The 16,169-nt window shown below is 42.3% G+C and overlaps 1 protein-coding gene across 1 annotated transcript; it reads right to left on the minus strand.

The window, feature by feature from the left end:
- Positions 1-631: 631 nt before the first annotated feature.
- LOC145414914 (roundabout homolog 1-like) lies at positions 632-15,337 on the minus strand. The gene is made up of 5 exons (XM_080284333.1): positions 15,289-15,337; positions 6,192-6,770; positions 4,159-5,375; positions 3,263-3,572; positions 632-1,641 (listed from the first exon to the last, which is right to left on the minus strand). The coding sequence occupies exons 1-5, from the start codon at positions 15,335-15,337 to the stop codon at positions 632-634; spliced, it is 3,165 nt and encodes a 1,054-aa protein (XP_080140459.1).
- Between the last annotated feature and the right edge of the window lie 832 nt (positions 15,338-16,169).

A 16,169-nucleotide genomic window follows, 5' to 3' on the forward strand; every position in this document is an offset into this window, starting at 1 on the left:
GCTGTACAAGGCATTTATATATATATATATATATATATATATATATATATATATATATATATATATATATATATATATATATATATATATATATATACATATACATATATATATATATATATATATATATATATATATATATATATATATATATATATATATATATATATATATATATATATATATATATATATATATATATATATATATATATATATATATATATATATACATATACACACGACTGTTACAGCCTACATCAAAATTATTATCACATTCGGCGACGTTATATTAAGCACAGCGGATAAGCGTTGATTTCACAGTACCGATATTTAAATGTAAGAATTACACTGTGTCTGTGTATGTGTGTCTGTATGTCTATGAATATACAAAATCCTCCGCCAGAACTTGACCCTCTTTACTGCAGATATGAATATCTACATTGAACTGTTGTACACACACCATTTCAATGAGTGGATATACTGTAGATATTCTGTAAATATAAGGCACTGTTGTCAGTGTTTTGAATGTACAGGTTTAGCCAAAACTTGTATAGTTACGTCAGTGTCAGTGCATATAATTCTTCCTTTACACCAATTATTACGATGTCGTTTTATCACTGCTACAACTGCTAGTGCGTGTTGCTGCGTGGTGGCTGGCCAGGATGACCGAGGTGGCACTCAATATGCCCTTCATCACCACATCGCTGCAGGCTACTGAAGGTGAGGAATCTGTTGGAGGGGACGACCTGTGCATACGCCTCATACGTGTGCTCCGAGGCGGCATCACAGGGCCTACCGTAGTGGTCCGCCCCGCCCATATTATCATACTGGGAGGCCCTGGAGCACGTCCTGGGCGCCATCCCCTGCTGCCTTGGCTCCCCCAAGTCAACATCTGGCGGTGGAGAGGCTGGTGGAGGAGGCAGGATGGCAGCCCAGTTGACCTGTATCTCTGCAGACTGATCATTTGGGTGGCAGCAGGACGTGTGTGGTGGTGATGGTGACAGTAGAGCCATGGTGGCATACGGTTCAGTAGTGTGGTTGGGCAGCAGCACCCTCGGCTCTGCGTACTCGTTAACCATCTGATCCGGCTTGAGGAGTCGTGAGGAGGATAAACTGGAATCCTTGTCACTGTCAGACGGCCTCCATACCTTGTGGTCACTGTACATATTGATGGAAGGGTCCTGGTACAGTGGGGGTGCATGAGGAGGGCTGGCTGGTGGTGCCTTGTGCCGTACCCTCCACAAGTACCACACTGTACCAAGCACCAGTGACAGCACTAGTGGAATCAGTAGGTACGCCAACCATACTGACTGTGGCGGGGCATACAGCACCTCCCCTGCCGCCACCGCCCTGCCCAACCCTTGCCCCTCCACCACTACAGGGGCGCTGAAAGGTCCCGCTCCAGCACCTGTCAGCGCCGCCACACGCAAGGTATATATGTGTCCAGGCAGTAAATCACGAGTTTCCAGGTAGGGTGTACCAACTGTCTCAGTAACATGACTACCGTTGTGGCTGAGTGTGACCATGTACCCTATCACCTCCCCCTGCGCCTCCTCAGTACTAACGCCCGACCACTCGATCAGCACTGAACCCTCCTCTTGCCTCGTTACTCGCACATTACCTGGCGCAGTCAGTGGCACTGGAAAGACGGGAGTGAAAGCTTCAAGTTAAGATTAGGATGTAACAATATAACTCATGTCCAACCTATCTCTTCCTGTCAGTTTATCTATCTATACCTATCAGTTTTTTTTACTCTCTATTCTTATCAGTTCGTCTAATATAACTCTAAGTGCTATCTATATTTTCCATCAGTCCCTATCAGTTTCATTACCTATCTTCTCCAGTCAGTTGGTTTATATACTTGTGTACATGTTTATCCATCTATCTACCTTAGTGCTAACTTGTGCTTGTCTTTTACCTATCAGATTGACTGTTTCTGAACATATGTGACAGAACCAGGGACACATGATTACTTTAAGACCACTGGCATCCAACACATACAGCAACATTGCGATACTTGACCTAAGCTGTAAAACATAATACAGTACAGTAGCTATAATACCTTGTCATTATTGAAACTACAACACGGTTTCTTATACAATTAGACTAAAACAACATTGCTAAACAACATTATCATACAATACTTAAAAACAGGCCACACGTCTTTGACATACCAAGTACTACCAAAGATGTCTTATTTGGTTGTATTCCAACTACCTCCAGAATATTTTAGTCATCCTGCTAATCGCCCGTCTAAAGGAAAGGGTCAGTGAAGGCTACACCTAACTCCTCTAATTCGATAAGTCTCTCCTAAACCGAAGTCGTCGTCAAAAGGTAGCCATCACCATCATCGTGAAATTTTCTTACCTAAGGACTGAGTAAGAGAAAATCCAGAAGCAAGAAGACAGGAAGTGTGCTTATGTTAACATCATTCATTCATCATCCAATCCTACGTTGCCCCATAAGAAGCGTAGGAGCCTGGGGCAAGGTGGTCCTAACATTTAAGATGAGAGTGACCAGCCTCACTCATCCCTGAGTGGCATTACATGAGCAATAAACCCCAACCATCCATTGGGTATAACCTTCACCGGCTCAATCCGATTGGAGTGCCGTAATTACCTACTAAACCACCAGGCGCCAAAGTTTGGTTATATGGTTACCACTTACCACCCAGCGTAGTAAATATTTCCTGGTGTACAGGAAACCACTTTGCTTGTCACTCAGTGTAGAGTCACGCACAGGCAGGAGGAGGAGGAAAGAATGAAGGAAAGACAGAAGAGGATGCAAGGAAAAAGGATGGAGGAAAGGGCAGACACCCGAGAGCAGCACTACACCGAGTGAGCTAACAAAAAAGAAATAAAATAATCGTAGTGAAAAAGTTTGTCTTTCCCGCTATCCTGGATCTGAAAGAAACCTAGGTCATATTAGATTACACTTGGCACTGGAAGCTTCATAACTGCTGGCACTTCTTTCTTAGCAACTTAACATGCATATTACACCCAGATATTCTTTTATTTAATTTACATAATTTTACTCTTGACACTATATACCTTAGTAATGCACAAGAGGATAAAAAGGTGCAGTATGTAAAATAAGTAGCTAAGAAAGAAGCGTTACGAAACCTCCCACGCCAGCAAGAATACAGCCGTAAAATTTATCGATTTCAGGCGTGGTATGTATGTAATATGCAAAATTAATTGCTAAGGAGGAGGAACTATTAGGCACTCCTACGCCATCAAGAGTATTGGCCTTAAACTTACCGCCCTCGGGCGTGGTGAGGTGGTATGAGTTGGACGGCGTGCCCTCGACGCTGTGCCAGAAGGGTACGATGAAGAAGGTGTAGGGTGTGTTGGGGTGCAGGTTGTGGAGGTGATAGGTGGATGAGGTGCCCAGGACGGTAGTCACCTCCATACTGCCGCCCTCCGCCATCCAGTACACCAGCACCCCCTCAACCAGGTCCTCCATTGGCTCCAGGAAGCTCCAGTTTAGCTTAACACTGTCTTCTGCTGTGGCTGTGGCCTTGTTTAGAATTACCAGAGGACGCGCCAAGCGACGCCGATCGCCACGCACCTGAAGTAGTACATATTATTACTAAGCCTGACAAAATACGAAAAACAGACAACAGTCCGTATTAACAATAATTGTTGTCAACTGTTAGGGAGATATGTTTACTGTAGGAAATGGTTAAGGACCTTTTTAAGTACAGTGTGGTCCATATAATACGCAACCCAATTCTCATGTGCTGCTGTGATGTCTCAGCCAGTGCCACCATTATCTACAGAGCATCATTTTCTTAGTTCCATAACCTTTTTCATGCTTTGCAATATTTGTTTTTTTATGTTTACTGACAAACTAATAAGGCTTGTCATGAATTTTCCTTTGTCACAAAAGGACACTGAGCAGTTTCGACCAAACACAAGATTGGAGAGATAATTTGCAAACCATCCTGCATTTTTACAGGATCCTAACCAATTTTTACAATAAAAAAATCTCCATAATATTCCTTTAAATATAATTACACATTAATTTTTCCTAATATTGTCACAGTAATATTCATTTTAAATTTTGAAGTGTTTGGAGGCTTTATGAGTAAAACAGTAGAATTCAAACAACCATACTTATAACTTAAACCTAGGACAGTTTATAAACAGGGTACCTGGTCTGCAGTAAGGGTGGGGTGTGGAGGGGCCCTGGTGGTGACAGGGTCAGACCAAGGGCTGGGGAACGACGTCCCCTGACTGTTGACAGCACGCACCAGGAAAGTGTAGGTGTGGCCTGGTGACAGGTGACTGACCACACATGATTCTTGCGTGATGACTGCATCAGCCACCCGCCACTCAGACCATCCCTGGCGCCAGTACTCCACAGCATACCATTGGTGACCAGCTTTGCTGCCCTGGGAGTTGGGCATCCAGCTTAGCTGCACTGAGGTTTGGTTCCAGTCCAGTACACGGGGCTTGCTGGGTGGTGGTGGCAGTAGTGGTGACTCCTCTGGCTCTGTGTTCTTCACCACATTAAGCACAGCCTCCTGCTGTATGCTGCCTGTTGTTGCCGTTACATGACAGCTGTATATGCCAGCATCGTCAAGCTGCACGTCTTTGATGATGAGGGCACCATTCTCTGGCATTAAGAACCGAGGCTGGTCAGGGTGCTGACTCAGCAAACGGGATGGCAGATGTGCGGCTGGCTGGTACCACCAGGTGACATGTGCTGTTGCTGCCTCACTCACCACCTCACATGAGAACCTGGCCACTCCTCCAGGGGCCACTGTCAGGTCCTTGGGTCCCACACCAATTACTGGAGGAGGCAGCGCTGTTACCACTACTACTTCTGCTCGCCCACTCACCCCTCCACCACTGTTAATGCCCCAGCAATAGTAAGTACCAGTGTCCTGTGTGCCTGGCTGGTGCAACAGGAGAGCACTGCCATCATCAGACACTGAGGCATGGCTGCTGCTGTGACCAGGGGACAGAACAGCTGTCCTGTCCGCAGAAGGGAGGCGCCAGAGCACGAGGGGTTCAGGCTCGCCTTCCACACGACATCGCAGTCGTGCCTCATTGCCTTGGATCACCTGCAGGTGCTGAGACCGCTGGGTCAGCACTGGAGCATCTAGCACAGTGAGTGTAGCCCTGGCAGTGGCTGCACCTGCCTCACTCTCGGCCTCACACACATAAACACCTGAGTCCGCCACTGTCACTTCCTGCAGAATTAATCGTTGGTCCTCAACAGTTGCTCTTCCCAGTGGCATCCCTCCATCCACTCGCCTCCAGGTGACTGTCGGGGTGGGAGATCCCCTCGCCCGGCAACCCAACTCCACACCAGCACCTGACGCTACTGACATGTTGGATGGCTCCTCCTCAAACCAAGGCGGTGCTGGGAGAATTAAACCCTTGTTGATAGAACATCTGTATATCAAAATTATTATACTATCGTCTCGACTTAATGATAATGCAACTTAAAATTATATGGTAAATCAGTAACTATGCATGCAGGGAGGCCTTTTTCTTGCAGAGTGAAGGGCTTTCTATTATCTGTTTATATTAGATGGACTGCAAAGGGACTTCTCCAGCCTCCAGTTCACCAGGTTCATGTACAGATGAGCCTGGAGCCACAACAACAACCGGATGATCCATTTCTGAATTTAACACAGAGATATTCTAACTTTGTTGATATGAAACGTATATTAATCTCATGATACTGAAGAGAGAAGCCTTCATGTGGCACTGATATAACTGAGCGGCTCTGCTGTCTGGTTATACAAACATTCCTGAATTCCGTAAGCCTCTGGGTTCACCTTCAAATGAGCCTGGATTGCTGCTACTACCACTACTACTAACCATATAATGCAAAGGATATTTTTTTTATAAAATACCAAAGGATTACTTGAGAGAGAGAGAGAGAGAGAGAGAGATGATGATGAAAGTCTGCTGACCCGGGTAATATAATTCAGGGTCAATAATAAACACGACCAACCATCAACCCATGATGTTATTTTTTTACCATAATATGTTCTTGCAACCACAAGACGATATTACAAACTTAAGAAATACCTCTTGTATAGATGGGGTTAATGAAGGCTATTCTTAACCCCACCAGTTCGAAAATCCTCCTCAAGGCTGAATAAAATAACCTGGAGACAACATGAACAGAACAAAATAGAATGTCTTCGTAGTGACGGTGTTAACTTACTCATGACGATGAGGTGAGATGGTGGTGCCTGACGGGTGCCAGCAGCGTTGCGGGCACGACATATGTACTGGGCCGAGTCCTGTTGGACGGCCTGGGCGATTATCAGGTCACCATCCCGGTTGACACTAATGCGGCTAGAGTTGGTGACCTGGTGCCCATCCCTGAGCCAGGTAACCTCAGGTGGTGGAGTGCCCTTGGGAGGCCGGCAGGGCAAGGTGATGGATTCCCCTACCAGCACTTTTATAGAGGAGTCAGCCTGCTGCTGGAAGTCATGGGCCAGTGTGGCCACAATAAGTGTGGCATTTTTTGAACGTGTGGCGCCATAGCTGTTTGAGGCCACACACCAATACGTTCCTGCGTCACTGTCCCTCCTGGTGGCCGTGACCCGCAGGAAGAACAGTGACCCTGAGGGCAGAAGCACCCGGTGTGAACGCTGATCCTGTGATGACGTGACCACTTCCTCCCCGTCCCGGAACCATCGGATTCTGGAACTGCCTGAGGCGGCGCAGTTCAGAGTGGCAGGGTCATTGCGCCGCGCCACCACGTTGCTCGGGTGTTCCTTGATCACTGGAGGTGCACCTGTACAGGAGACGTCATCATCACCATCATCATCATCAGTCTCATCATTTTCAATGTCATCAACAGCAGCAGCAGCACGAATTCTTTATCCTATCTAAGGACACCATTAGGTTAGGCCTAGAAATCAGTAAAGAGATTGCACGGTAAAGGAATAACTGTTAACAATATGCTCACTGAGAACAAGAGTTACCCGTACTTAATGAAATGTAATATATCATTTGTTCACATATGACATTATTATTTTTTTTTTTGTGCAAACTAAAAGTATCCCTACTCAATGACCTTAAAGTAACCTAAGTAAGAAATAATGTTCAATTTGAAAACTAAAGATAAACTGGAATTAATGAAAAACAATCTAATTTTCATCTCTTCTTTCTCATAAGGAGCATAGGGGCCTGGAACTAGGCTACTTAATCCAGACATTGAAGTTAAGGTTACTAGTCACCCTCTATGGGTTGCATCATATGATTAACCAAATAAAACTCAATCTACCCTTAGATGTACAACCTGGACTCACCTTCAGTTCGATTCCTTTAACTCAACTACCAGCCGTCTATAGTATTTGGCTATATATGGTAGTTACCACCCAGCGTAGTAACTAGTTTCGTTTGCTACAATGAACCACTTGGTCTGTTACTCAGTCCAGAAACTAAACTAAGGCAGCATTACATAGTAGACGATTGGTGGGTGCTTCCTCCTACCAGCATACCAATAAAAATGTACGCACATTTGTGTTTTTTTCGTGGTTGCTGCCTCCTGTCCGTTTTTTTTTTTTTTTTGTATTCATCTATTGTTACAGCGCTGTATTCTAAGTGGCATATGAGTCATCTGCACCATTTCTTTGGCAGTTTATTTTACATATTATACCTCACCAGTCATTTATATGCCGTCTTCATCGTTTCTATATCTACGTATTTTGTATGAACAAAGGATGCTGAGGTGCAATGTGCAAAATAAATAGCAAAACATAGGTGTTTCAACCCGACTCGGACCATCAAGGTACCTGACGAAGAACTAAGTTGGGCCGAAAATGTTGTATCCTTACAATAAATAATTATGTGGACATCACTCTTACACTTAAATATTTCAGGACACTGAAAATATTGCACGTTTGTTTTTACCAAACAGAAATTGGTTTCACTCCAACTTGAAAAACCAAGATGTTGTTTTATGAAATTCCATGAGTCATAGTTAAGAGGTAAGACTGAGTCTGTCTGGCTAATATTAAAATTACTGACCCACCAATTCTGACAATATTTAGCCGTCAAATTAATTGAAAAGGGGCAGGTATCCTCGTCAGGTTAGAACAAACGCAATGCAGACAAAAGAAAGAAGGGCAATGTGCTCTCTCTCTCCACATGAGTCTACTCTGTTGTAGGGTAAATAACTTTTTTACCTGGAACTGCACCTGAGATGACACAATACAATGCGGGAATAACACGTCATTTCGGGTTGCTTTCTTGGTGGCATAGGAGGCTTCGTAGCACGCCTTCGGTAGGGATTTATTAAGCATATTATACCTTAACATTCTCTTGTATGTTAATTTCAGTCCCTTTAATATTAACACTGTCCGCATCAGTAACATATATGAGGTTTCTGGTGTTATATGCCGAATAAACCGCTTAGGGAAAGCTGTTACGAAATCCCGAATCCCACTTTTAATATATCCCTTATAACCACGATAATTTCACGTGTAGAAAACATACGAGGAACACATGTAAGTAGTGATAATCTGTACCCAGTCAACGCCATTGCAGCACTGCTCTAGTCTGACTGCGCGGCGGGGAAAATTATGCATGGTACCGCACAGACAAAAATTCAGACTGTGACGTTCTAATCGCTAGGCCACCAGGCACCCTTCCCTCATCTCTAAAATACCTCACGTCAGCATTTTACCACACCATTCTAAACCTGCGCTAAAATCATTCCTGCCATCATACCGACATTCCCTCGTCATCCATATTTCTCTTCATCCTGTTTCGCCGTCCCTAAAAACTCGCCCGTTACTTCTCACCTACTCACTCCATGTACTGTAGTCACACCCCCTTGTAATTTTTCACCATCCCATATTTCTCTCCTTTGATCCCTAACTCTGTCTTTCGATATTCTCTTCACTTAAACTTGCTCTATCTTTGCCCTCCTGCCATCTTGAATGCTGAGTTATAGCGAGAGTTATGGTCAACCATTGTTAAACTCTCTCCGGCTATTATCCTAGATATGCCTCATTAGTCCTCTTTTACTTTTAAAATATCTTCCGCTAACCATCACTTACTCCATCGACATCCCCAATAATATTTCCTTTTTTTTTTTTTCTTCCAAACGATTATTCAGCTTGGCATCATTCCTGTAGTTCATCATCAATTCTCTCCAGACCTGATTAAGTTATTCCGTATGCCATAATCCTCAGACGCCATTTTCAGTTGTTTTATTTTATTTTATTTTATTTTATTATTATTATTATTTTTTTTTTTTTGTTCTTTTAGAGGAATTTGTGGGGTCAAATGTCAAACAATGTAATGCGCAGTTTTTAAAAGCCTTTTTTATAGGTTCTTTATTCATCATGGCAATTTGCAAAGACGTATAAGACCGTGACAATCTAGTATTAAAGTTTTTTCACCACCTAAATCCCTTATATTACGCTTCACGCAGTTCATCCGCGATCCACCTTCTTAATACCTTTTCTAAAAACCTTTGAACCTAAAATCTCACATCACCCTTTATTCAGTCCATCGACGTCCCTAAAATCCTTTACATTAATCCTCTTTCACACCAAATCTCTAGCCTTACCCATCATTCTGTCTCATCACAGTAATTTACGATACTGTTATCCGTTGCCCACCCACTGCATCTTGTCCAACTACCCTACAGGTCTCATGTTACTCCACACCCATCGACTTAACATTCCTCCCCGACTCCCTCTACACACACACACACACACACACACACACACACACACACACACACACAGTCAGTCTCTCTCTCTCTCTCTCTCTCTCTCTCTCTCACCACCCACCCACCCACCCACCCACACACACACACACACACACATACACATATCCAGCTTACCTCTCCCCTTTCTCATCCCCACGTCAGTCTCAGCCTCCTTCTCCCCCTTTTCCCTCTACTCTCTTGGCCAAACTCTTTGACAAGTTTGTCTTTTTCGTCATCGCTCACTTATACTCCTTTTTTTTTTTTTTTTTTTTTTTAATCGAGGCGAAGATGCACTGGACAGGTTGGTGATGATTGGCTGAATGCAACATTACTTCATAATGTCTTTATTCGTTAGCATTATTAATTGGCAACATATATTTGTGGGGGAAATTTGGGGAAGTAGATGTTATTCGGACATGTCCATTCAATCATCACCAACCTGACAAGCGTATCTTCGCCTCAGTTAAAAAACTAAGTAGTTAGGGCCCCGGATGTCATTTCGACTCTTACACATCGTATTCTAGAGGATTAAAATTTAGCAGCACCTTATTATCTGCCTAAATGACTCACAAGCATTATAGCTACAGTCTTTTTCTTCTTCCTCAACTCTTGACTGTAAACACGGAGTCATTTCGCATGTAAAACACACACACACACACACACACACACACACACACACACACACACACACACACACACACACACACATTAAAATTTGTGAAGTTTATTTGCCTTGTGAGATGGAGCAAGGAATTTGGAAAGTGTGAATGATGTATGAATGACTTGTGAGCCATTTCACTGCCCATTTTTTCTTTTTTCTTTTTTATATGGTTCTCTTAGTTGTCTTTGGGTCTCACCTCATCCCAGCTTTTAGGTGGGAACCAGGTTTGGTATCATGTAATTAATACTACATATACCGATATACCAGACATTTATCTAAACAGTAAGCACTAGGGAAGGGTGCCTCCATGTTTCATCACCATAACATAAACTGGCGGCACCACTGCCTTGGTTTACGAATGTCCGTCAACGCCCTCTCTGTCCCCTCAGAGGGAAGATGGTAGACGGCAAGATGAGAATAACGTCAGTATGCAGTCCACTGGGTTCACCTTCAGATAATCCTGGGCCAACAAGAACAACAACCAAAAGAACTATTAACTCTGCATCTCCCTATACCAGTTGCATGTTTTAAATTACTGATGAAATTAACACAGGTAAACGCAAATTATACATCAACATATCTGTCCTCGACACTGAGAAAAATAACGACTGAGTTATAACCTTTGAAGACCAAAACATTTGCTTTTGCGATGCATGTGTTAGCAGCAAGGGCATGTAAGATTCCTTATCAGAGTCAAAGGGTTATATTCAGTAATATCATCAAATGTACAGAAAAATTTACAACACAAAGGACATTTTGGATAGTCGCACCCACCCCAACCATATCCTATGCGTACGCCCCAACGCACATCAGATGGTGTCCTTTCGCTCCTTTGTCTCTGGACTCATCCCTCAGAAACAAAACAGACACACCACAGGTACACATCACATGTATGATCATAAAATTATATGACTGCAACTTGCCAGCCTTCATTCTTCAAAAACATAGCTACATTGACTCAGTGACACAGTTTGGGAAACACACTGGACTTGGCAACCTCTGGGGGTATGTTAAAAATAAATAAATAAATAAATAAATAAATACCGTAAATAGTAAATTAATATAACGACACCAATAGAGGTTCCCCCCCAAGGGGAGAATCACACCAGCCGCGAGCCGATACATATCTAGAGCGCCTCGGAATGACCCAGACCTTGACCCACTTTCACCAGTTTTGAACTCGAAGGAAATTTTCATCCCTCCTACACACCTGTAAAATTTTATGATGATAACTTTAGCTGTTGCGAAGTTATCGTGGTATCAGACACACACACCTTGACCTACTTTCACCAATTTCGAACTCGTGATCGAATTTTCCTCTACTGCACATCTGCAAAATTTTATTATCTCTTGAGCGGTTGCAACGTTATCGTGCTGACAGAAACACAGACACACGGAGAGACGAGCAGACAACCTGAAAACAATACCAGCTTCGCTATCGCGGCTGGTAATGAGACTGAATAGTAATGATGCCAAACCACAATTTTTGGAATATTGGAATGAGAAATTTCGCTGCAGTCAAGAAGAATTTTCGCTGCAGGAGCAAGAAGATCGTTGCTTCGTATGCGAGCGTAAACAAATCTAAGTCGTTGCGTCATTTGTTAGCTAAGTTACAATTTCCTATTGCTCATATATGAACGGACTGATAAGTGCTTTGTTGTGTTCTCATCTGGAAAGCGTATAATCTCTAAATCCTAAGTCTCTCCCTCTCTCTCTCTGTTAGATACTGCTATAACTTAAAATAGTTGCTTGAATGCACGAGTACATATTATGCCGAACATGAACTTTCAGAGAGCGGGCGAGGTACAATCAGTTTCGGTTCCCCTATCTGTTATCATTTCCCTAGAACGTTTGTCATAGTTTATTTTTCTTAATATTTGCTTTTATTCAGCTATTTAATCCTAGAATGCTTACGTCGGGTAAATTTCCTTGTTCGGCGATTTATTTACTTGCTAATTTGTTATGATAAGAGCTTTGGAGCTGTCCTTCCCTATACCTTCAATCCACCCTACCCCCTACCTACATAGGTGGTGGTGTGGTTTCATCTCGCATTTATCACCATGATATTTGGGTTTAAAGTATTTTTTACCCGACATTGCCCCTTTTTTCGTTTCCCCCATTTCAGGCCAGGGTGATATGTGAGGGGAGCCACCTACCTAGTCTTAAGCTTCAACGTCCCAAGGAGGAGGCCACCAAGCCCAGTGGCAATTGAGCCCATAGTTAGTGTTTTTTTATTTTAATGTTCATGTTATAAAAAAAAAAAAAGCATTTTTTTAGTACCTCCTAAATAAATTCAGATAAAATTTATTTTCTTACCCTGATGGTTATTACTATGTAAGAAGGAAGTATATGAGTTACTTTTGATATCTGCACTGCATTGTCAAATTTTATAAAAATTTTGTCTAAGTATTTTTTATTAATTTTCCAAAATTGGGTAAAATTCTCCCGGCGAAAGCAATACTGTGAGGATAATAACGTAAGCATTCTAGGGTTAATATTGGTTCTCGAGAGGGACGCCGCCTTACGCCGATATAAGCCGGACTACCTTACTCCGCTGCTTAGTGAGGCAGATGTCCTTCATCTCCCTCCCTATCTCTCAAAAAAAGATGGTGGACCAGCTACAAACGTGTTTTGAGTATGGTGTGAAATGCAGTAATGGGAATAGAACTCATCCCAAATTCTCCTTTTTTATCTCTTGTTTCTGCACTTATCCATCCCAACATCTTAATATTTTAGACTACTTTCTAATTATATATACACTGTAGAAGTACAGTTTGTTCGTTAAATTTTGACACATCATAGCAGGGCACTGGTATTAAACTGGCTCATAAAATTCTCAACACGTTTTCTTGTGTAGTTTATTTTGTGTATTGTATTATCCTGTAAACTATTTGCATATTTTTAAACCTGCAAATAAATAGCATCGACAAAAGACACTACAACATTAATAGTGATGTGCAGAATTAATGGCTAAAGAAGAGATGTTCCGAAATCTCCAAAGTCACGATAAGACCCTAAGACCGCTAATTAACCTGAGTAAACTTTACAAGGTGTATTAACGTTGTCTAATAAATCGGTGCAAATTCCTCTGATGACACAAGTGCTTAAAAATATATGAACCATCCAGTTTATAAGTAGATAATTATATGAATATAATGAACATCTAGTAGAAAGACTATTAATTTTAGTATTTTCTTTTTACTACGGCATATAAAATTAGCGGAACAGTTTGACTATATTATAGACTTATATAATTCCCAACATGGATAGTCCCTTCGTCGATCAATGTATAATTTTAATCATTTCACTACAACACTTTTTCGTGGTTTATTTTGCTCAGGTCACCATCAAACGACATCATTGCCCAAACTAACCTGATAAAGATCCCTAACCCCTTTCAGTTGGGTTGATGGCCAGGTGTTGCCAGATTGAAAGGTTTATTTAATTACTGATCAACAAGACTCAGTCTTACCTCATAACTAAGGTTCATCAAATTTCATTCAACCACGACAGTATTCACGGTGTGAGAGTGGCCCGGTTCCGTCAGATGAAAACAAAGACATTAAAGTGAAGGGATTAATGAAGGTTATAATATTTAACCCCACAAATTCGATGTCTCGCCTAAACTGAGTAAAATCGTCTGGAACGGCAATAGTAAACTAAAAGATATGTCATGGTAGTGAAGATGTTAATGTCACATAATTTCCTACGTTGATAAAAACAATATCGACCAGTATTTCATTTTAGTGCCACTTAGGAAATAACGTCCGTCAAAACATTATGTACTTAACATCAAAGCTGATACAAGAGAGGGTCGCCTTCAGGTGGTGGCACCGATATAACCAGGTGGAGGAGCTGCTTGGCTATAAAAAAAACTTCCATCAGCTTCCTATCACCAGAATGGAGGATGGTGGACTGCAGGAGAAGTGAAGCTATGTCTGCCGTCCACCGGATTCATGTTTCATAGGAGCCTGGGACCACAACAGCAACAAATTCAACAACAACAACAGTAACAAAATTGATTCCATTATCTGATGAGCTGATCAGTAATAAATTGTTCACAAAAATATAATCAAGAATTGGTTCTGGTATAAGTTATAGACGACCCATTCACAGGCTATCGGTTACTGTTAAAGGTAATTGTCTTTTCAGAAGATGAATTCTGATTAAAAATAATTAAAGTAATGTTTACCAATTTTTTCAGTCATGTATATTATCTTTTACCATGAACATAATTTCCATCGACCAGAAAACCCCACTTTTATACATGGCACAAACTTGTGTTCTTTAATCGCATAATTGTTAATATGTGAAAGCCAGAAATTATGTCATACAGTATTATGCTGAATAAATGGTGGAACAAATAAGGAAGGAGGAATTTAAAGTGCAGGCGATGGCGTCTTGTTTCATTCTTGTTACCAGTGGACGATTATACTGTGACTGGGAGTGACTATTCGAAATAGAGGTATTAAATTAAACCATTCAGCAATACCTTAAGTGCTAAAAGCCTTTCCTCAGATGAATAAAATCATCTGAAGTAACAAAATTCACTGAGAAACGACGTCACGGGATTCAAAGGATTGTAAATTTTTTGTCTATGAGCCTGGATGAGCTAGAGGATGAAATCACCTGATAAAAATACAGGTAAACAGATTTCGTAATTAATGGGAATAACGCTGTCCATATAATTAGGACAGGATGCCCCAAGTTACATATCATCCAATATTATAGCAAACCTAACCTAACCAATCCTAGCCTAACCAATATTGACACACACAGGCAGAGTTGTTTCGGATGATTACCAAATAAAATGTATTTAGTTAACCAACCTGGCTCAGCAGCGACGAGACTGAGACACACGAACAATAAAAATAAATCCATTGTTCTTCGACGGACTCCCCCACGCACTCTCACTCACGCACTCACTGCCGCCGGAATCACAGTAATAGTCTGACCTTTCATCTTCTCTTCGCATCGTGCAACACAGCTCACTGGGGACCTATTTTCACAGTCCCTATAGCAGTAGTGTAAGTATGTGGCTATTTTCAAATTCAATATCTCACATAAAATTGGAACATTTTACAACACAGGTCACTACAGATCACAATATTTGTAATGCCCGTTACACTAATCATAACGACTGGCAGCATGACTACGTTCCAGAGCAACAGCGAGTTCCAGCGAGCGTCTGTGGCTAAGGTCTAGAGCGAGATGGTCCAACACCCTGCCTCTGCCGGGTCTGCTCTCACACTGATCGCTTGCTATGCCGCCTATGAGCGAGTGAACGGGGAGACCCACGCAGGCAGATGGGGTGGCCGAGAGGGGGACAGAGGCAGGAGGCAGTTCAGAGAGAAAAGAAAACAGGGAGGAGTGAGAAGAAAACAGTGGGGAATTAGAGAGGGGAAAGGAGGAATAAGAAAGAAGAATGGGACGAGGAAGGGAACAGGAAAGGGAAAATATACGAGAAGAGAGAGGAGAGGAAGACCGAGAGAGGGCAAGTCAGGGAAGTGAGTGGGCTCGGAATGACTCTGAAGGGGAAGTGTGAATCATCATGGAAAGAACAGGGAGGGAGACAGAATAAGATTAAAGAATTGGGGAATGATAGGAGAAGACTTAGAGAACTGGATGAAGTAGTGGAAGGGTGGGGAAAGGGAAGTAAAGGAGAGGTAGGGGGAACGAAAAGAGAGCAGAGGAGGGGGAGCAAGGGAAGTGGGAGTTCTGGGCAGGAACTTGAAGAGGGAACAGGAGAGGAGAACGAGGGAATGGGGAATATCAGGAGAAGGGGGAGGTAGGAGAGCAGGGGTGCA

This window comes from Coenobita brevimanus, chromosome 13 (assembly GCF_032717465.1).
Source record: "Coenobita brevimanus isolate Jiangsu-jjx chromosome 13, ASM3271746v2, whole genome shotgun sequence".
NCBI lineage: Eukaryota > Metazoa > Arthropoda > Malacostraca > Decapoda > Coenobitidae > Coenobita > Coenobita brevimanus.

Bases quoted from the DNA above. Each gene is read 5' to 3' on its own strand.
- LOC145414914 (XM_080284333.1), bottom strand. From the start codon at position 15,337: ATGCGAAGAGAAGATGAAAGGTCAGACTATTACTGTGATTCCGGCGGC. The intron at 6,771-15,288 runs GTGAGTGCGTGA...TCTCCTGTACAG, and splicing joins TTACTGTGATTCCGGCGGCA to GTGCACCTCCAGTGATCAAG. The intron at 5,376-6,191 runs GTAAGTTAACAC...TAATTCTCCCAG, and splicing joins ATCTCACCTCATCGTCATGA to CACCGCCTTGGTTTGAGGAG.